The sequence below is a fragment of the Dryobates pubescens genome, chromosome 40 (assembly GCF_014839835.1).
Source record: "Dryobates pubescens isolate bDryPub1 chromosome 40, bDryPub1.pri, whole genome shotgun sequence".
NCBI classification, from domain to species: domain Eukaryota; kingdom Metazoa; phylum Chordata; class Aves; order Piciformes; family Picidae; genus Dryobates; species Dryobates pubescens.
Window position 1 is genome coordinate 448740 of NC_071651.1, and position 19060 is coordinate 467799.

At 68.5% G+C, this 19060-nt stretch overlaps 2 protein-coding genes across 4 annotated transcripts; one reads left to right on the plus strand and one right to left on the minus strand.

Annotated features, from left to right (window-relative positions):
- Positions 1 to 37: 37 nt before the first annotated feature.
- On the plus strand, positions 38 to 12298 carry FMNL3 (formin like 3). 3 transcript variants are annotated; one of them, XM_054177371.1, is made up of 27 exons: positions 38 to 248; positions 2476 to 2559; positions 2646 to 2726; positions 2833 to 2909; positions 3990 to 4073; positions 4361 to 4513; positions 5420 to 5528; positions 5622 to 5698; positions 5783 to 5876; positions 6306 to 6380; positions 6482 to 6592; positions 6673 to 6822; positions 6931 to 7032; positions 7118 to 7358; positions 7544 to 7612; positions 7877 to 8001; positions 8089 to 8291; positions 9010 to 9244; positions 9349 to 9417; positions 9813 to 9893; positions 9997 to 10126; positions 10204 to 10364; positions 10627 to 10728; positions 10829 to 10918; positions 11019 to 11130; positions 11261 to 11359; positions 12192 to 12298. In XM_054177371.1, exons 1-26 carry the CDS (start codon positions 102 to 104, stop codon positions 11350 to 11352), a joined length of 3054 nt encoding a protein of 1017 aa, XP_054033346.1. In that variant the 5' UTR covers positions 38 to 101; the 3' UTR covers positions 11353 to 11359; positions 12192 to 12298. The 3 variants fall into 3 exon arrangements, with proteins under 3 accessions (XP_054033346.1, XP_054033347.1, XP_054033348.1); XM_054177372.1 differs by having other exon boundaries at positions 6676 to 6822; XM_054177373.1 differs by lacking the exon at positions 4361 to 4513.
- Positions 12299 to 14407: 2109 nt separating this feature from the next.
- ATG101 (autophagy related 101) lies at positions 14408 to 17250 on the minus strand. The gene is made up of 3 exons (XM_054177446.1): positions 17191 to 17250; positions 16380 to 16668; positions 14408 to 14899 (listed from the first exon to the last, which is right to left on the minus strand). The coding sequence occupies exons 1-3, from the start codon at positions 17205 to 17207 to the stop codon at positions 14495 to 14497; spliced, it is 711 nt and encodes a 236-aa protein (XP_054033421.1). The 5' UTR covers positions 17208 to 17250; the 3' UTR covers positions 14408 to 14494.
- Between the last annotated feature and the right edge of the window lie 1810 nt (positions 17251 to 19060).

The following is a 19060-nucleotide window of genomic DNA, read 5'->3' on the forward strand; positions in this document are numbered from 1 at the left end:
GGGCGGGGCCGGGCGGGGCGGGGCGGGGCCGGGAGGCGGTGGCGGCGGCCGGACGCGACGGGCTGAGCCTCCCCCGCCGCCCCCCGGTGCCTGGGCCGGGGATGGGGAACGTGGAGAGCGCGGACGGGGAGGCGCTGCCCCGGGGCCCGGGAGCGGTGGCGGCCCCGGGGGGCCCCGGGCTGCTCGCTCCGGGCAAGATGCCGATGCCGGAGCCCTGCGAGCTGGAGGAGCGCTTCGCCCTGGTGCTGGTGAGACACCGACCCCCGCCGCGGCCCCCCTCTCCCGCTGCGCCCCTCCGGTTCCCGGTGTGCCCTCCTCGGTGCGCTTCCCCGGTACTCCGTCCCTGCTCCTGCCGCCACTCCTCTGGCTCCTGTTGCGCCCTCTCGGTCCGCCCCTAATCGGGACCCCTCCTGGGACGCCCTCCCGGGCCGGGCGCGCCCCTCCGCCGCGCTCCCCTCCCCGCGTCCGGCTGCTGCGGGGCCAGCGGGCGGGCGGGCACCGGCAGGAACGGCGCCGGCGCCCGGAGGATGGGGCAGTGGCCGCAGGGCGGGGGAGCAGCCCTGGTGGACGCCCGGTTCGGGAGAGCCCCGGGGGGATGACGCCACTCCCGATGCCACCGGTGGGACCTTGGGACTTTTTGAGCTGGGAAAGTCCCATCGAGGCGGCGCTCGGGGCTCGGTGCGGGTCCCTGAGGCTGGGGATCCCCGCGGGTGCCCGGTGTGGTCCCCAGTCCGCCTTCACGGCCGGGGCGGTGGCCATCCTGCCGAGGTCACCGGGCAAGGCTGTGGTGCCACCCCGGTACTGGGGCTATGGTTTGACGGTGACGCTGGCCCAGCACCATGTCCCTGGTGCCATCGGTACCACGGATGGGAGCCACCGACTCCCACCGGTGCCTGGCTCGTGGCCCATCCACGGTGCCGGTGTGGGGCTGGGGTGGTAAACACACCATGGCCGGGTGACATCCGTGACACCCGGTCCCCGACACCCGGTCCCGCCATCTCGGTGCTGGCCGTAGCCTGTGGCAGCCGTGTCTGGGCAGGAAATACCGAGTGTGGTCCCCCGGGGCTCTGGGAGCTGGAACCAGGGGGGACCGGGGGGCACCCGCCCGCGGGGCCATTGCCCGTCGCTGCGTCCCACGCCGGGCGGATGCGGCTGCCGGTCCCCGCGGGGCCGGTGACGGGGGGGACGCATCCTGCCTGGGCTGCGCCGACGCCGGTGTAGGGGGGGTGGTGGAGGATTTTGGTGGCGGCGGCACCGGGGGTTCCCCCAAAACCTCCCCTTCATCCCCCTACCGGCGTCGGCGTCCCCCGGTGCCGTCCCGGCGGGGAGAAAAGTAGTTATCGCCATGGAGTGGCCCCCGGATGCGTCCCCGCGTGTCCCCCAGCCCTGGTAGCCCCCGGTGCCTGGAGTTTGGCGGGGGAACACGAATCAGTCCCGGGGCAGCAAGGGTGGGGGGTCCCCGGTGCGGGGCGGTGGCAGAGGAAGTGCCCGACCGGGAGCGGCCCCACTCCCGCCACAAAGGCAGGAAGCCGAGCGGCGGGAACGCCGGTGAGAGCAGCAGCGCTTCAAAGCCCCTCCGGTGCCCCCCGCCCCTGCCCGGGGCCTCCGTGTGCCCCCACATCCCTCCCAACTCCAGTCCCGGGGTGTCCGGGGGCGGGGGGCCCCGTTGGTCACGGTTTACAAATAGCCGCGGTGCCGTGGGCGGGGTGGCAGCACCCTGCTCCCCGGGGCGGTATTTCGGGGGACCTCAGCGGCCATGGCACTGCCAGCGTTGGCCCCCTGGGATCCGTGGTCTCTGCCAGGCTCTGCCCCGGTGCCCTGCGGCTCCGCGGGGCCGGGATGAGCAGGGAAGGGATAATTTTAGGTGCCACAGGGCGGGTGGAGCACCGGCACCTCCCAGCTGTGGCGGTGGCCAGCTCCTGCTAACGGCGTTGCCACCTCGCCAGGGTGGCATCACCCAGCAGGGTGGCATCGCTCACTGGGGCATCTCCAAGCCCGCAGCCTTTTGGCGTTCCCAGGTTCCTCTCTGGTGTTCTCTTTGTGTCCTCGGCGACACCAGGGCCTGAGCAGCCCCTTAGGTCCCCCGTGACAGTGCCTCATGTGCCAGGGAGCCCTGGCACCGCTGCCAGGCCTCCCGCCGTGGTTGGAGAGCGGAGGCTGTGGTTTGCCAGGGAGGAAGTGGCTGCAGACAGGAAGGATGCAGTGGTTTGGGGCAGATTTGGTGCTGCCGACAGCTGGCACCTGGTTCTGGTGGCACTGCTGTCCCTGTGCCACCTGTGTGCCACCAGTGCTTCCCGGTGCCAGGGGCTCTGCCCACGCTGTGGGTCCGAGAGCCCTCAGAGGGGAGCTCTGGTTGTGCCATGGGGCTTGAGTGTCCCAGAGGGGAAACCCAGGCTGTGCTGTGGGTTCAAGTGCCCTCAGAGGGGGACGGTGCCCCCATGCCCTCCAGGGTGATGCCCCCTCCTGTGCCCCCAGAGCTCCATGAACCTGCCCCCGGACAAAGCTCGGCTCCTGCGCCAGTATGACAACGAGAAGAAGTGGGACCTCATCTGCGACCAGGTGGGGGTCGAAGGGGGTCCCGGGGGGGGGGGGGGACACGCTGTGCTGCTGTGCCAGGGTCACCCACACCCCCTTGTGCCCCCCAGGAGCGGTTCCAGGTGAAGAGTCCTCCCCATGCCTACATCCAGAAACTGCACAGCTTCCTGGAGCCGGGCGTCACACGGAAGGTGAGGGGCAGAGGAGGCCTGGGGGGGGTCTCCAGAGGGGCTGGGGGTGTCTGGGAAGGTGCAGGGTGCTGGGGGGGGCCCAAGCTCAGCCTCACTCTGCCCCTAGAAGTTCAGGAGGAGGGTGCAGGAGTCCACCAAGGTCCTGCGTGAGCTGGAGATCAGCCTGAGGACAAACCACATCGGGTGAGCCTGGGGGGGGTCCTGGGGGGGTCCTGGGGTGGGGGTGGGGGGAGGGTGAGGTCCCAGCACCATCCTCGGCGCAGCTGCAGGGGAAGTCGGAGGCGCTGCAGGAACTGGGCCGGTTCCTGCCCTGGCCGAGCCGCGGGCCAGGGCTGCCAGCGGGCAGGTCCCGGGGGCGGATGCCGCGGGCGGGGGTGGCCCTGGCGCTGACGCCCTGCGTGGAGGGGCACGGCCGGATCCTGCCCGGCTCCTCCCGGCACCGGAGGGCTCGGTGCCATCCCATCTCCGCACCGGTGCCACCTCGGCCGCCTCCACTTTGTTCCAAGGGACTCTTCGCCGGAGCCGCAGGGGCTGGCCGGAGGGATGGGGACATTGACCGGGGAGGTGACCAGCGGGTGCCCGGCAGCGTGGCCGTGCCCACATGCTTGGGGCAGCTCGTGCACGTGCCAGGCTGTGCCAGGCTCCTGGCCCCGCCGCTGGCCCCGCCGTGGCCGTTCGGTTCTTCCCCTGCCTGCCGCCCGAAAATAGCAGCAGCTGGAGACAGGAAACTGAGCCGGGGCGGGGGGCTGGCGGCGGCGGCAGGAAAGGGGCGGCCACGGCCACCCCCCGCCGGCTCTGCTGCCGCCCGGTGCGGGGCTGCGGGCAGGGGTACGGGCAGGGGTACGGGCAGGCGTGGGCACCCCGACACCGGGCAGCCTCACCCTGTGCTCGAGGTGCTGCTGGGGGCTCCCATTGCACAGCCCCCACCTCATGCCCACCCTGACACCCTCCTGCGGGGCGGGGGTGGGGAAGGAGGGAGGCCAGGGCGCCCTGAATGCCAGCCTCCCAGGGTGCCCAGGGCTGAGGGTTGGGGGGCGCAGCGCCTAGCCCCCAGCTCAGCTTCCCGCCTGGCGCTGAGCCCTCCCTGCGGCCGGCAGATAAAGCTGCGCTGGGCGCTGGCAGCGCCGATAGCAGAGGGGCTGCAACGGTCGCCAGGGCCCTGCCTGTGCCAGGCTGGGGATCCCCTTGGCGGGAAGGGGGTCAGGCCAGGGTGGGGTGCCCCGGGTTGCCGCGGGCTCTGACGGGCACCCCCTGGTGCTGTAGGTGGGTTCGGGAGTTCCTCAACGATGAGAACAAAGGCCTGGACGTGCTGGTGAACTACCTCTCCTTCGCCCAGTGTGCCGTCATGTGAGTAGGGCACTGGGGGTCCCTGGCACCCGCAGGGCTCTGCTGCCCCATGGCAGCTCCCTCGGCCACCGCTCGGCCCCTTGTTGGCACCGGGGGACACCGGGGGAACCTGCCTATTTGGGGGGCGGTCCTGAGGGTTAGGGGGGAGGGCATCCCGGCGCCGCCTCCGCACCGCTCCCCGCCGCGCCGCTGCCCAAGCGCCCCCTGCTTGCCGCGCTTGCCGCGGTGGCTGTGCCGCTCTGTGCCCAGGCTGTGCCCGCCCCCTGCCCACCGCCTGTCCCACCCAGGTTGGACTTTGAGGGCCTGGAAGGTGGTGAGGACGGAGGGCTGGAGAAGCTGCGCGCCTGGAGCAGGTCCATCGAGGATCTGCAGCACCCCAGTGCCCTGCCCGCCCCCTTCGCCAGCAGCCTCGCCCGCTCTGCCCGCCAGACTGCCCTACGGTAGGTACCCACCGCCGTGCCCAGCAGCTGCCCCGCTCCGGCTGGCGCTTGCTGTGTGCCACCTGCCGTTTTGCCTGCCATGGGGAGGTGTGCCAGGCCAAGCACCAGCCTGCCACGGTGTGTGCCAGGCCGTGCATCATCATGACCCGTGCCGAGCACCATCCATGCGTGGTGCGTGCCAGCCCACTGTGCCCAGTGGCAGGCAGGCACAGTCCTGCCCATGGCACGTGCCAGGCCATGCACTACCTTTCTCTGTGCCAAGCACCATCCTATCATGGTGTGTGCCGTGCCGTGTACCATCGTGCCCTGTGCCAAGCACCGTCCTGCCCTGCGCCGGGCACCATGGTGCTTGCCACGTCTTGTGTGCCACTGCTCTACACTGTGCCCTAAGCACCCCTGGGCCTTGCCCAGGGTGTGGCTGTGCCATGGCACGTGCCGCGTGTGCCGCACCCTGCACGGCTGCGTCATGCCCTGCCCCACTGCAGCAGCTGGGCGCTGCCACCCTGCCCGTGCCCCCTGCCCGCCGCGGCTGCGCTGCCTCCGCTTGCCCCAGCTCTGGCTCTGCCCCCCGTGCCCCGGGGTGACCTTGCCCCATCTGTGCTTCCAGGGCCAGGCCCCTCCCTCTCTGGCTGCTCTCTCTCTCTCTTCTCTGTGCCCGCCTCGCCGCCTGCCCGCCGGGTAAGTACCGGCTGCCAGCCCGGTGCCCGCGGGGGCTTCGCTCGCGTCTCCGCCAGCCTCTGTCCCTTTCGCCCTTCTCTCTTCTCTCCAGAAGCCCCAAGCTGCCCTCATGCTGTCCCCACCCTGCTCCCATGGGGCTGATTCCCACCCGGGTGAGCGCTGGCGGTGCAGCCCTGGCAGTGCCAGGGTCCCGCTCACCAGCGCCCTGTGTGTGTGTCCCCCCCCCAGCTATGGCACTCTGCCCAGCCGCAGGGCACTGAAGAACTCTCGCCTGGTGAGCCAGAAGGACGATGTCCACCTCTGCATCATGTGCCTCCGAGCCATCATGAACTACCAGGTACTGCCAGCCCGTGCCGGGGGGGTTGGGGGCACACGGCGGTGCCACGGCCGCGCTGGCACCGCCAACGCCCTCCCTGCTCTGTCCCCGCAGTATGGCTTCAACCTGGTCATGTCCCACCCCCACGCCGTCAACGAGATCGCCCTGAGCCTCAACAACAAGAACCCGAGGTGAGGGGGGAGGGAGGGGGCCTGATTTGGGGGTGGGGGTGCCCCTGGTGCCAGCTGGGTGCTGATGGTGCTGCTCTGGCCCAGGACCAAGGCGCTGGTGCTGGAGCTGCTGGCAGCTGTCTGCCTGGTGAGGGGAGGCCACGAGATCATCCTGGCTGCCTTCGACAACTTCAAGGAGGTAACCAGGGGGTGGGCAGGGGGCAGCAGGAATGGGCTGAGCCCGGGGGTGGGGGTGGGGAATGGATTGAGGTTTGAGGAAGGCAGATTGAGACTGGTGAGGAGGAAGAAATTCTTGCCAGTGAGGGTGGGGAGAGCCTGGCACAGGTTGTGCCCAGGGAGGTCCTGGATGCCCCCTCTCTGGCGGTGCTCAGTGCCAGTCTGGATGAGGCCTGGAGCAGCCTGGGCTGGTGGGAGGGAGTCCCTGCCCATGGCAGGGAGGTTGGCACCGGGTGGTCCTGAAGGCCCCTTCCAACCCAACCCTCTCCATGAAACCAGGGAGACACCAGGACTAGGCTGGCATTAGGGGGCTGAATCCCAGGGGCTGGAGGGCTGCTGGGGGGGTGCCCAAGCCCAGGTTAAGCTCATGCCCACCCCCCTGCCCCCCCAGGTCTGCAAGGAGAAGCATCGCTTCGAGCGCCTCATGGACTACTTCCGCAACGAGGACAGCAGCATCGACTTCATGGTGGGGCACCGGGCGCTGGGCAAGGGGGAGGGGTCTCTGGGGTGCCAGGGGGCGCTCCGGGGCTGGGGGTGGGCCCCTGGTGATGCCAGCCCTGCCCGCAGGTGGCCTGCATGCAGTTCATCAACATCGTGGTGCACTCGGTGGAGGATATGAACTTCCGCGTCCACCTCCAGTATGAGTTCACCAAGCTGGGGCTGGAGGAGTTCCTGCAGGTATTGGAGGGGAGGGGGAGGTCACCCCAAGGAACCCTGATGCCCCCCATCCCTGATGCTGATGCCCCTGATGCCCACAGAAGTCGAGGCACACGGAGAGCGAGAAGCTGCAGGTGCAGATCCAGGCTTACCTGGACAACGTCTTCGACGTGGGAGGGCTGCTGGAGGATGCTGAGACCAAGAACGTGGCCCTGGAGAAGGTGGAGGAGCTGGAGGAGCATCTGTCCCATGTATGTCAGCAGGGGAGCCCGGCTGGTGCCCCTGGGTGGTGCTGGGGATGCCCCCAGGCTGGTGTGACAGCCACCTCTGTGTGTGTGTCCCCTCCTGCCTCCCCCCAGCTCACGGAGAAGCTTCTGGACCTGGAGAACGAGAACATGATGCGGGTGGCAGAGCTGGAGAAGCAGCTGCTGCAGAGGGAGAAGGAGCTGGAGGCGGTCAAGGTGCTTCGGGGGGGGGGGGTGTGACCGTGGTGGGGGTCTGTGGAGAGTGGAGCAGGGTCCTGACCCTGCCCCTTGCTGCCCCCAGGAGACCTGCGAGCACACGAGCCACCAGGTGCACACCCTGCGGAGGATGATCAAGGAGAAGGACGAAGCCTTCCGGCGGCGCTACGGCTCCGAGCCCCCCCCCGTGGTGGGCAGCGAGACTCCTCCCCAGCCTGAGCCCCTCGAGGACGCCCTGAGGGTCCCTGTCCCGCCCCCCGTGGAGGCTGCCCCTCCTCCGCCCCCACCCCCGCCCCCGCTGCCCCCTCCTGCGCCCCCGCTCCCAGGTGAGCCCCCAAAATCCGGGACGTTGCTGGAGCTGGGCTGGCCCCGGCGGTGGGGTGAGGAGGGCTCCAGGGCTGGGGGTGTCGCTGGGGCTGGGCCGCTCCTGAGGCTGGGAGGGGGATGGGGGTGTCCCCAGAATTGGGCCACCTGCAGCGGGGCACAGGCTCAGCCTCTCTTCCCTTCACAGGCAAGTGCCCCCCGGCCCCTCCGCTGCCCGGGGCTTCTCCCTCCATCGCCCTCACTGTTGGGCTCTCGGGTAGGTGGGAAGGGCATGGGGGGCATGGGGACAGGGAGGGCATGGGGACTGTGGGCACAGCAGGGGGGTTTTGGTTGCCAGGGCGCTGGGGTTGCAGTCACCCAGAGCCGGCTGGGCACAGAGACCACAGCCCTGGGGTGGTGTTCACCAGGGGCAGGGCGGCAGCCTGGGGACCGACCTGCGGGGCTTGGGTGGCTGAGGGTGGGCACAGGCTGCGTGGCCCTGCCCCGCTGGGGGCTGAGCCCTCTGCTGCCCTGCCGGCAGCCATCCGGATCAAGAAGCCAATCAAGACCAAGTTCCGGCTGCCGGTGTTCAACTGGACGGCTCTGAAGCCCAACCAGATCAGCGGCACAGTGTTCAGCGAGCTGGACGACGAGAGGGTGCTGGAGGTGAGCCCAGCACCTCCCGGCACGAGTGCCCAGGTGCCTGCTGCCCACCTCCCTCTGAACCCCCCCCCCCTGCCCTTGCCCCGCCAGGACCTCGACCTGGAGCGCTTCGAGGAGCTCTTCAAGACCAAGGCGCAGGGTCCGGCCCTGGACCTCGTCTGTGCCAAGAGCAAGGCGGCACAGAAGGTGGCCAGCAAGGTGACGCTGCTGGAGGCCAACCGTGCCAAGAACCTGGCGATCACCCTGCGCAAGGCTGGCCGTGGCACCGAGGAGATCTGCAGAGCCATCCACACGTAGGTGCCCCCGGCCTGGGGGGCGGTGGGGAGGTGCTCGAGGCGGGGGGAGGGAGGTTGGTAGAGTGATGCGGACCCTGGCGAGGGTGCACAGGGGCTAGCAGGGGTGCAAGGGGTCTGGTTGGGGTGCAGGGGTACCCAGGCAAGGTGCTGGGTGCTGGGTGCTGCCTGGGGAGGGCAGCGGTGCCCAGGCAGGGTGCTGGGTGCCTCTTGGGGCGGGCAGTGGTGCCCAGGCAGGATGCAGGGTGCAAGGGGCCGCCTGGATAGGGCAGTGGTGCCCAGGCAGGGTGCAGGGCGCAAGGTGCCACCTGGGGAGGGCAGCGGTGCCCAGGCAGGGCGCAGGGCACAGGGCGCTGGGTGCCTCTTGGGGCGGGCAGCGGTACCCAGGCAGGATGCAGGGTGCAAGGTGCCACCTGGGGAGGGCAGCGGTGCCCAGGCAGGGCGCAGGGCACAGGGCGCTGGGTGCCTCTTGGGGCGGGCAGCGGTACCCAGGCAGGATGCAGGGCGCAAGGTGCCACCTGGGGAGGGCAGCGGTGCCCAGGCAGGGCGCAGGGTGCAGGGCGCTGGGTGCCTCTTGGGGCGGGCAGCGGTACCCAGGCAGGATGCAGGGCGCAAGGTGCCACCTGGGCAGGGCAGCGGTGCCCGGGCAGGGCGCAGGGCGCACGGTGCCGCCAGGGGGCGCAGCGGAGCCGCGGCTAGCGACGCGCCCCGCGGGCAGGTTCGACCTGGCGACGCTGCCGGTGGACTTCGTGGAGTGCCTGATGCGGTTCCTGCCGACCGAGGCGGAGGCCAAGGCCCTGCGGCAGTACGAGCGGGAGCGGAAGCCGCTGGAGGAGCTGGCGGACGAGGATCGCTTCATGCTGCACTTCAGCAAGGTGGAGAGGCTGCCCCAGCGCATGGCCATCATGGCCTTCCTGGGCAACTTCAGCGACAACGTCCAGATGCTGACGCCGGTAGGCAGCCGGGCGAGGCGGGGGTGGCGTCGGCTGGGGGTGCCCAGGCTCTGTGCCCAGGGTGAAGCCCACCCTGCACCCCCACCTCTTGTCCCCCCCTGCAGCAACTCAACGCCATCATCGCCGCCTCAGCCTCGGTCAAGTCCTCCCAGAAGCTGAAGCAGATGTTGGAGGTGAGCATGGGAAGTGCCTGGGTGGAAAGGAACCTGGGGAGTGTTGGTTGACAGTGGCTGGAGGTGAGCCAGGGGGTGCCCAGGTGGCCAAGAAGGCTACCAGCAGCCTGGCCTGGAGCAGCAGTGGTGTGGGCAGCAGGAGCAGGGCAGGGATTGTGCCCCCGGGGTGGACACTGGGGAGGCTGCACCTTGAATCTTGGGGTCAGGTTTGGGCTCCTCACTCCAAGGACATTGAGGGCTGGAGCAGGGCCAGAGAAGGGCAAGGAAGCTGAGGAAGGGTCTGGAGAACAGGGCTGGGGAGGAGCAGCTGTGAGGGAGGGGGTCCCATGGTGGGGGGGGGGGGGGGTGTCTCATTCCTCCCTGCCTCCTCCACCCCTGCTGCTTTCCCCCTGCAGATCATCCTGGCCCTGGGCAACTACATGAACAGCAGCAAGCGCGGCGCCGTCTACGGCTTCAAACTGCAGAGCCTGGACCTGGTGGGCACCCCCTGAACCCTTGGATTCCCTGGGACCATGTAGGGGGAGGGGGGTCCCATCCCACAGCCCTGACACCCCACACCCCGCTGCAATCCCCCTGCAGCTCCTGGACACGAAGTCAACGGACAGGAAGCTGACCCTGCTGCACTTCATCGCCCTGACCGTGCGGGAGAAGTACCCTGAGCTGGCAACCTTCTGGCAGGAGCTGCACTTCGTGGAGAAGGCAGCTGCAGGTGCCCACCCTGCCCCTGCCCCTGCCCCCTCACCAGGCAGGCCAGAGGTGCCCTGAGCTGTGCCCCTGTGCCCACAGTGTCCCTGGAGAACGTGCTGCTGGACGTGAAGGAGCTGGGCAGGGGCATGGAGCTGCTGCGCCGCGAGTGCAGCCTGCACGAGCACAGCGTCCTCAGGACCTTCCTGGCCTCCAGTGAGGGCAAGCTGGAGAGGCTGCAGAAGGATGCACGGACAGCTGAGGTGAGCCCCAGGCCTCCTTGCCCGCTCCTTGCCCTACCCACCTGGCTTTGCATGCCCCTTGTGCCAGCTGCAGGATGTCGGTGACCATCCCCCTCCCCTGCCCCGGGGGATGTGGCTGGGGTCCCATCCCGGGAGACATTCAAGATCTGCCTTGCTGTGGCCCTGGGTGGGGGATCCCTGCTGCCTGCAGGGGGTGGGGGTCAGCCAAGGTGACCCTGGGGGTGTCCCTTCCACCCTGCTGCAACCTGGGGATCTGTTCCAGGACGCCTACAACACCGTGGTGAGGTATTTCGGTGAGAGCCCCAAGACCACTCCCCCCTCCGTCTTCTTCCCGGTCTTTGTGCGCTTCATTCGCTCCTACAAGGTGAGGGGGGGGAGCGGGGGGGGCAGCTGGGGGGGGGTGGCACCGGTGCTGGGTCGGGGAGGAGCTGGCTCCCACCCCTGCCGTGCCCTCGCCCCGGCAGGATGCGGAGCAGGAGAACGAAACGCGGAAGAAGCAGGAGGAGGTGATGCGAGAGAAGCTGCTGGCACAGGAGGCTAAGAAGCAGGAGAAGGTGGGCACGGGGTGGGCACACACCGGGGGGGGGGGGTAGGGTAGGACAGGGAGGGGACCCCGACCTCCCCAACCCGGGCCCCCTTGCGCCTCCCCCGCAGCGCAACAAGTGGCAGCAGCAGGAGCTGATCGCGGAGCTGCGGCGCCGCCAGGCCAAGGACCATCGCCCGGTCTACGAGGGCAAGGACGGCACCATCGAGGACATCATCACCGGTAGGGCGCCCGCCCCGCCCCCTCCTGCGCCCGGCCCCGCCCCCGGCCCCGCCCAGCCGCCTGGCTCCCGGCCGGGCGTTGGGGGCTGATGTGTCCCTGTGCCCCCCGCCCCCCGCCCCGGCCCCCGCAGCGCTGAAGAGCGTTCCCTTCACCGCCCGCACCGCCAAGCGCGGCTCCCGCTTCTTCTGCGACCCCTCCCACCACGACGAGTCCAGCTGTTAGCCCCCAGGTACCGCTGCATGCCGGGACCCCCGGGAGCCCCTGGCAGCCCCTAGGATCCCCCCCCCAGCCCCGCATGCCCCCTCCTGCACGCCCCCCCCCACCCCGCATGCTGTCACCCCGGGTGCCCAGGACCCAACCCCCTCCTGACCTGGAGAGCAGCACTGGATCCTGCTACTGGATCCCAGTGCAATGCTGGTGCCCAGCACAGGATCCTGGGACAGGATCCCAGCACTGGATCCCAGTGCAATGCTGGTGCCCAGCACAGGATCTTTGGACAGGATCCCAGCACTGGATCCCAGTGCAATGCAGATGCCCAGCACAGGATCCTGGGACAGGATCCCAGCACTGGATCCCAGTGCAATGCTGGTGCCCAGCACAGAGTCCTGGGGCAGGATCCCAGCCCTGGATCCTGGTGGAACACAGGGGCCTGGCACAGGATCCTGCCACTGGATCCCAGTGCAAGGCTGGATCTCTGGCACAGAGCCCTTGCTGCAGTGCAGGGTCCCAGTGCCATACTGGATCCCAGCATGGGATCCTGGTGCAATACTGGGGACCAGCACAGCATCCCAGTGTGGCACTGGATCCCAGCACAGGGTGCTGGTAATACTCTACTGGATCCCAGATGTGGGATCCCAGTGCAGTGTTGGATCCCGGCATGGAGTCCCAGTGCACTGCTGGGTGCCAGGGCAGGGTCCTGGTACTGTACTGGGTGCCAGGGCAGGGTCCCGGTGCAGTACTGGTCCTGCTGGGTGCCTGCAGGCCTGGCCTTGCTCCTGGCTGGGTTGGGGTCACCCAGGACCACCCCCCAGCCCGGAGTGCCCTGACCCCTGGTCCCTCAGCCCGCAGGTGGATCCGGCTGTAGCCCAGCGAGGGGAAGGACCCCGGCGCCCCCCCCCACCCCCAGCCTGCCCACAGCAGGAGCCACCAAGTCCTGCCTCTGGCTGCAGTGTTGGGGATGGGGGGGGGGGGTGTCCCAGCACCGGTGGCCGACCCCTGGGGTGTCCCCTCCCTCGGGGTCTCCATGGGGGTCGCCCCCCCGGGGCCCCATCTCGCTGAGGGGACCAGACGTCCCCCCCCAACCCCCGCGCTCGTCACTTTGACCACTGATGTGAACACTAATTGCCAAAGAAAGGGACCAAAGCCAGGCCAGGGGGGGGGGGGGGGGGGGGGGGGTGGCAGGATGGTGCCCACCCCACCTCAGAACCCCCCCCCGGACCCCCACCCCCAGTGACCTTTTTGTACATGTGAAATATATGGAGCCTTTTACATGGTCTCTGCTTGCTCTGGGGGGGTTGGGGGGCAGGGTATGGGGGGGGCCAGGCAGATGGAGACACCACCCCCAAGTCATGCTGGGGGTCCTGGGGCTGGGGGAGGCAGCCTGGGACTCCCCCTCCCCCCCCCCCAATATCATCAGCCCCTTTGCAGCATGGGACAGCCCCAGTTCACCCCAGTGCTGAGAGGGTTGGAGGAGCAGGATGTGGCCCCAGGAGCAAAGGAGGAGGGGGACAAAGGAGGCAGGATGAGGCCTGAGCATCCCTGGGGCAGAGCAAAAGGGGCAGGGAGGGGCTGGATGGAGCCATGGGACCCCCCACCACCACCACCCACCCAAACCCCTCCAGGCAGGATGGGGCTGTGGCAAGGTCAGCCCCTGGGAGCAGTGGGATGTGGGCACAGCATCCCGAGGGGCAGAAAGGTGGTTGGCAGGGCTGGGGGGGGGGGGGGGGCCACAAGGCAGCCCTGGCATCCCTGCTGCGGGTGGGGTGGGTCAGGGTGCAGCCCCCCGCAGCCATGGGGCAGGATGTGGGGGCCCCCTCCTCCCCCCCCCCCCCCCCCCCAGGGCAGTGCCTTGCCCCAGGGATTAGCCCTGGCACAGGGAATCAAAGTTTCCCCTAATCCTCTCGGGGGGGATTAGGGCCCTGCCGCGCCCATGGCCCCAGCCAGCACTGGCACCCAGTGCCCCCCAGTGCCCCCAGCTCCACTTAATCCATCTGTACCGGGCAGGGCCAGCACAGCCTCAGCATCCATCCTGCTGCCGCGTCCCCAAGCGCCATCCGCGGTGCTGCAGGCAGCGCCGCTGCTGTCCGTCCGCCCGTCCGTCCGTCCGTCCGTCCGGCTGCCTGCCAGGCTCAGGCCGCTCCCCGCCTGCCCTCGGTGCCCCCCTCGGCCTCCCGGGAGGGTCTGCGCTCGCCCTGCCCCGGGGCTGCCGCCAGCCCCTCCGCCTGCAGCAGCAGATTGCAGCCCAGGAAGAAGAGGGCGAAGGCCACGGCGAGGCAGAGCACCAGGGCCACGGCGATGCGGGCGGCTTCAGCCACCGCCGCGGCCCCCCAGGCCTGTGCCAGCGCGCTGCTGCCGGTGCCGTTGGGCATCTCCTGCTGCTCCTCCCCGCTGCGGAGTGCAGGCGCTGGGGGTGGCAGTGGCAGGGTGGTGGCAGAGGGGGCAGGGTTTAAGTGATGTCAGGAAGTGCCTCAGCCGCCCGCGGGGCCCCCCCCCCCCCGCCCCTGCTGAGGAGCTGGAGCACAGCTGATGCCCTCCCTCCACGGCTCTGCCCAACTCTCTGCTGCTGTGCAGGGGTGCAGAGGCCTGGGGTCACCCCATTCCCACCCCTGGGTGTGCTGGGGGGCAGATGGGGCTGCCCCACTTGGTGTGTCAGGGCCCCCACCCCCCCCAGTCCCTGCCTCACCACAGGGCAGGGGATGTGGTGGGGTCCCTGGCTCAGTTGCCCTCCCCTGCCACGGCCACGAGTGAGCAGGCTCCAGCAGAAATCCTTTATTGTTGCCCCAGAGGAGGCAGAGAGTTCAGAGCAGCTCAGTCCCAGGGACCAGGATGCCACCCTGGGGGGGGGGGGGGGGTGACAAGGGACAAGGCTGGGATGCCTCTCCCATTCCATGCTGGTTCCCAGGCCACCATCCCGGTGCCAACCAGCAGCTGGCACCCCAAGGACTGGCCGGAGCTGGTTCTCCAGGACGGGTGAGCGCCCACAGGGCAAACCAGCCCAGCCTCAACCCTCAATTAAAGGCCAGGCCGAGTCCAGCTCCTCCCTCTGGAGGCGGAGAGGAAGGACCCAAGCAGAGTCACTGCCTCAGAGAGCCCAGGGCTACGCCAGGGAGGTGCCACCACCTGAGGAGATGCTGCCCGGGCGGCGCTACAGGGCCAGGGTGTCCTTGATGAGCCTGCGCATGGTGGTGGTGACCGAGGTGCCCAGGGAGTCTGTGATCTGGTAGGAGATCTTGTAGAGGTAGGGCTGCACGTCCTTCAGGCTGGTGTCGAAGACGTTGTCCACCTCGGACTGGGTGGGCATCTTGGGCAGGTACTCGTGGCGGTTCATCACCTCCACGATGTTGATGATCTTCTCGCAGAGCTTCTCCCCCACCTTCTCGCGGCAGATCTGCCGCTCCTGCTCGTTGGCCAGGTTCACCACGTTCACCTTGACGGTCCACAGCTCCCAGGGGATGCACTCATCCGAGAAGGGCCAGCGAGACTTCTTCTTCTGGTAGAACTCCAGGGAGATCTGCCCCATGCCGTCGCTGCCCGAGCTGCGCAGGGCGTCCTGTTGAGGGGAGGGAGGGAGAGAGGAAGAGAGAGAGGGAGGGAGAGAGGAAGAGAGGAAGAGAGGGAGGGAGGGAGAGAGGAAGAGAGGAAGAGAGGGAGGGAGGGAGAGAGGAAGAGAGGAAGAGAGGGAGGGAGGGAGAGAGGAAGAGAGGGAGGGAGGGAGAGAGGGAGGAAGAGAGGGAGGAAGAGAGGGAGGAAGAGAGGGAGGAAGAGAGGGAGGAAGAGAGGGAGGAAGAGAGGGAGGAAGAGAGGGAGGAAGAGAGGGAGGAAGAGAGGGAGGAAGAGAGGGAGGAAGAGAGGGAGGAAGAGAGGGAGGGAGAGAGGGAGGGAGAGAGGGAGGGAGAGAGGGAGGGAGAGAGGGAGGAAGAGAGGGAGGGAGAGAGGGAGGGAGAGAGGGAGGGAGAGAGGGAGGGAGAGAGGGAGGGAGAGAGGGAGGGAGAGAGGGAGGGAGAGAAGGAGGGAGAGAAGGAGGGAGAGAAGGAGGGAGAGAGGGAGGGAGAGAGGGAGGGAGAGAGGGAGGGAGAGAGGGAGGGAGAGAGGGAGGGAGAGAGGGAGGGAGAGAGGGAGGGAGAGAGGGAGGGAGAGAGGGAGGGAGAGAGGGAGGGAGAGAGGAGGGAGAGAAGGAGGGAGAGAAGGAGGGAGAGAAGGAGGGAGAGAAGGAGGGAGAGAAGGAGGGAGAGAAGGAGGGAGAGAAGGAGGGAGAGAAGGAGGGAGAGAAGGAGGGAGAGAAGGAGGGAGAGAAGGAGGGAGAGAAGGAGGGAGAGAAGGAGGGAGAGAAGGAGGGAGAGAAGGAGGGAGAGAAGGAGGGAGAGAAGGAGGGAGAGAAGGAGGGAGAGAAGGAGGGAGAGAAGGAGGGAGAGAAGGAGGGAGAGAAGGAGGGAGAGAAGGAGGGAGAGAAGGAGGGAGAGAAGGAGGGAGAGAAGGAGGGAGAGAAGGAGGGAGAGAAGGAGGGAGAGAAGGAGGGAGAGAAGGAGGGAGAGAAGGAGGGAGAGAAGGAGGGAGAGAAGGAGGGAGAGAAGGAGGGAGAGAAGGAGGGAGAGAAGGAGGGAGAGAAGGAGGGAGAGAAGGAGGGAGAGAAGGAGGGAGAGAAGGAGGGAGAGAAGGAGGGAGAGAAGGAGGGAGAGAAGGAGGGAGAGAAGGAGGGAGAGAAGGAGGGAGAGAAGGAGGGAGAGAACAGAATTAACCAGGTTGGAAAAGACCTTTGAGATCATCCAGTCCAACCTATCACCCAGCACCATCTGATCAACTAAACCCTGCCACCAAGGGCCTCATCCAGGCTCTTCTTAAACACTCCCAGGGATGGGGACTCCACCACCTCCCCGGGCAGCACATCCCAAGGGCCAACCTCTCTGGGAAGAATTCCTTCCTAACATCCAGCCCAAACCTCCCCTGGTGTGGCTTGAGACGGAGGGAGAGCTTGAGAGAGCACACAGGGGGTGCCAGGGGCTGACCCTCCCCCCCTCGTGGGGCTTCCTTACCTTGAACTCGCCAACAGCCTTGCGGAGGGCTCGGTCCAGCTCCTCGGAGGAGACTCGGACGTAGGCGAAGTCGATGAAGTCGCAGTCCACGTCCTGGGTGCCCACGGTGCCAATGGAGTAGGTGCCCTCCTTCTTGTAGTGGAACTTGCCGGTGCTGCGGTGCAGCAGGACGGTGTGGAGCACGGCCAGCATGGCCTCCTCCACCTGCCGGCCCTCCACCGACACCTCCAGCACCTCGGCGCGGCAGTTCATGGCGGGGGCTGCCCCGGGGGGAGCGCAAGGGCAGGTCCTGCTGGGGGGGGGGGACAGGAAGGGGGTCGCGGGGAGGGTGGTGTCAGCTGTGCCCCATCTTAGGTCGCAGCTCCTCTACCAACCCCTTTCCCAGCCGCTGGGGTCCCAGTGTGTGCCCTCCCCACCCCACGGGGACGCGGGTGTCCCAACAGGGGCGCCCCTCCACTCCACGAGGGCCCAGGTGTCCCGGTATGGCTCCTGCTCAACACCACAGGGACCCAGAGGTCCCCGTACAAGCCCCCCGGTACCCTCCAGGGACCACGGGGCCCGGTCTGCCCCTCCCACGCACCCCACTCTTCCCTGGGGACTCCCAGACCCCCACTCAGCCCCCAGCTGCCCTCACCCAGGCCCTCTCCCCGCCTCCCCACGGCGCTTCCGGACCCTCTCATCCCCTGCCGGGGTGCGCCCCGGTCCGCTGTCCCGGCTCTCCTCACCCCCTCCCGCGGTGCGGCTCCGCTCCCACTCACGGTCCCGGCTCCCCTCACCCCCAGCCCCCCCTGCGCCCCCTGCCCGCACCCACCGCCCGGGCCCGACCATATGACAGCGGAGGGGAGGCAGCTGGGGCAGCCCATGTGCGCAGGGGGGAGTTGGGCCTCAGCATCTACAGAAACCGCGGCTCCTCCCAAGGCGGCGGCAGCAAGTCCTCAATCCACACCGCTTGGGACTACTTCTGTGGACTCGACGCCGTTTCTGGCCAGCCTGCTGTCGCGAGAGGGGAATCGTCGTCCCCGCTCCCCCACTCGCCCCCTCCGCACCGACGCCGCTTGGTTCGTTCCGGGCCAGGCCGCCGAGCTGACTCTCCTGTGGCGCAGAGAGGTTCACTTCCTCTGGGCGCCTCCAAGCCCGTAGCGCCCCCTGGATTGGAGGCTCCACCGCGGTACTGCAGCCGGGATGAAGTCCGGTGACCCTCAGTAACCCTTCCCCTGTGCCATAGCCCAGAACGGGGGAGCACGACAGCAGGGAGCAGGGAGAGGACAGGGGGACAAGGGACGTGAGGGTCACCAATATGGGGACATGGCTAAAGTAGGGACAGGACAGGGGACCTCGGGGGCATGGGGGACATACGGAAAGAGGGGATATGGATACAAGGGACAGAGGGAGATGGCGATATGGAGGGATGGAAGGACGTGGGGGATGCGGGGACATGGGGCGGTAGGGACATGAGGGACGTGGGGATTTGAGGCACTGGCATCAGGCTGCCCACACGATCGTGGGGACACAGATCCTGGTATAAATAGCAGGGCTGCGGCCGTGGCATGTCACTGGGCAGAGGGCTGGGCACACACTGTGTGTCTGTGCCGTGCAGCCTCAGGGCAACCAGCATGGCTGGAGTGGCCATGGGGCTATTTTTGCCTGGCCCTGCTGGCACCAGTGCCCCTTGTCCCTCCTGCAGCAGCCCCTGCCCAGGGACTGGGGACCAGGCTGGGCACAGGGTGGGCAAAGGCTGCAGGAAAGGGACAAGGATCTGCCACCTTGGGGTGGCCTTGGAGGCTTCAGGGTGTGGGTTGGCACCGTGAAGAGTGCTGGGATATGCAGCTGCTGAGCTTGGCATGGCACGGGCATTCCTGCTCCATGGCATGGCACATCTTGGCACAGCACATTCATCCCTGCGCCACAGCGTGGCACAGCTCGGCATGGCACGGCCACTCCTGCCCTATGGCACGGCACAGCATGGGACTGCATGGCCACTCCTACCCCACAGCATGGCACGGGACAGCACAGCAAGGCATGGCAATGCCAATCCTGCCCCCCAGCGCGGTGTGGCCGCCAGAGCAGCCCCGGGCCATGCTGAGCTGTGCCATGCTGGTAGCCCACCCTGTGCCCCTCCGTGTCCCCTCTGCACGAGTCTCTCCCGGCCCCCCGCCCGCAGCCCTGCCGTGCGTCAGAGCTCTCCCTATGGTGGGGGCGGGCAGCAGGGCGGGGGGACAGAGGCGCCCTTGTTGTGTGCCGCCGCGGGGCCCCCCCTGCCCAGCGCCTCAATGTGGTCCTTGTTCCGCACCCTCCGTGTCCCCATTAACATTTGCTGCGGGGCCAGGAGGAAGGGGACAACCCCGGGGGACGGTGCCAGCCTGGCATAGCCCCCCTTCCCCAACACTGGGACTCCCCCACCCTTGCCCCCAGCTCCCCGAGAGCCCAGCTGGGACCCCAAACGCCACCACCCATCCTCCTCCTGCCAAGGCTGGCTCTGCCAATGTCCACGTCCCCAGGGACACGGCGAGGCGGGGGGTGAGGGGGGACCCGGTCACGCTTCCCGGTTATTTTGGGGAGGATAAATCAGGCGGGCGACAGGTGCGGGGCCGCGGCAGCCGCCGCCGCGGGGGTGAGTGACGGTTCAAGGGCAGCGGCGTGGGCAACGTGCGGCCCCGGCTGTCCCCAGCCCCCCTCCCAAA

Coding starts and splice junctions, on each gene's coding strand:
- FMNL3 (XM_054177371.1), top strand. CDS start 102: ATGGGGAACGTGGAGAGCGCGGACGGGGAGGCGCTGCCCCGGGGCCCG. Junction 7,359..7,543: donor TCCTGCGCCCCCGCTCCCAG/GTGAGCCCCCAA, acceptor TTCCCTTCACAG/GCAAGTGCCCCCCGGCCCCT. Junction 9,418..9,812: donor AGCTGAAGCAGATGTTGGAG/GTGAGCATGGGA, acceptor TTCCCCCTGCAG/ATCATCCTGGCCCTGGGCAA.
- ATG101 (XM_054177446.1), bottom strand. Junction 14,900..16,379: donor AGGCTGTTGGCGAGTTCAAG/GTAAGGAAGCCC, acceptor TCCCCTCAACAG/GACGCCCTGCGCAGCTCGGG.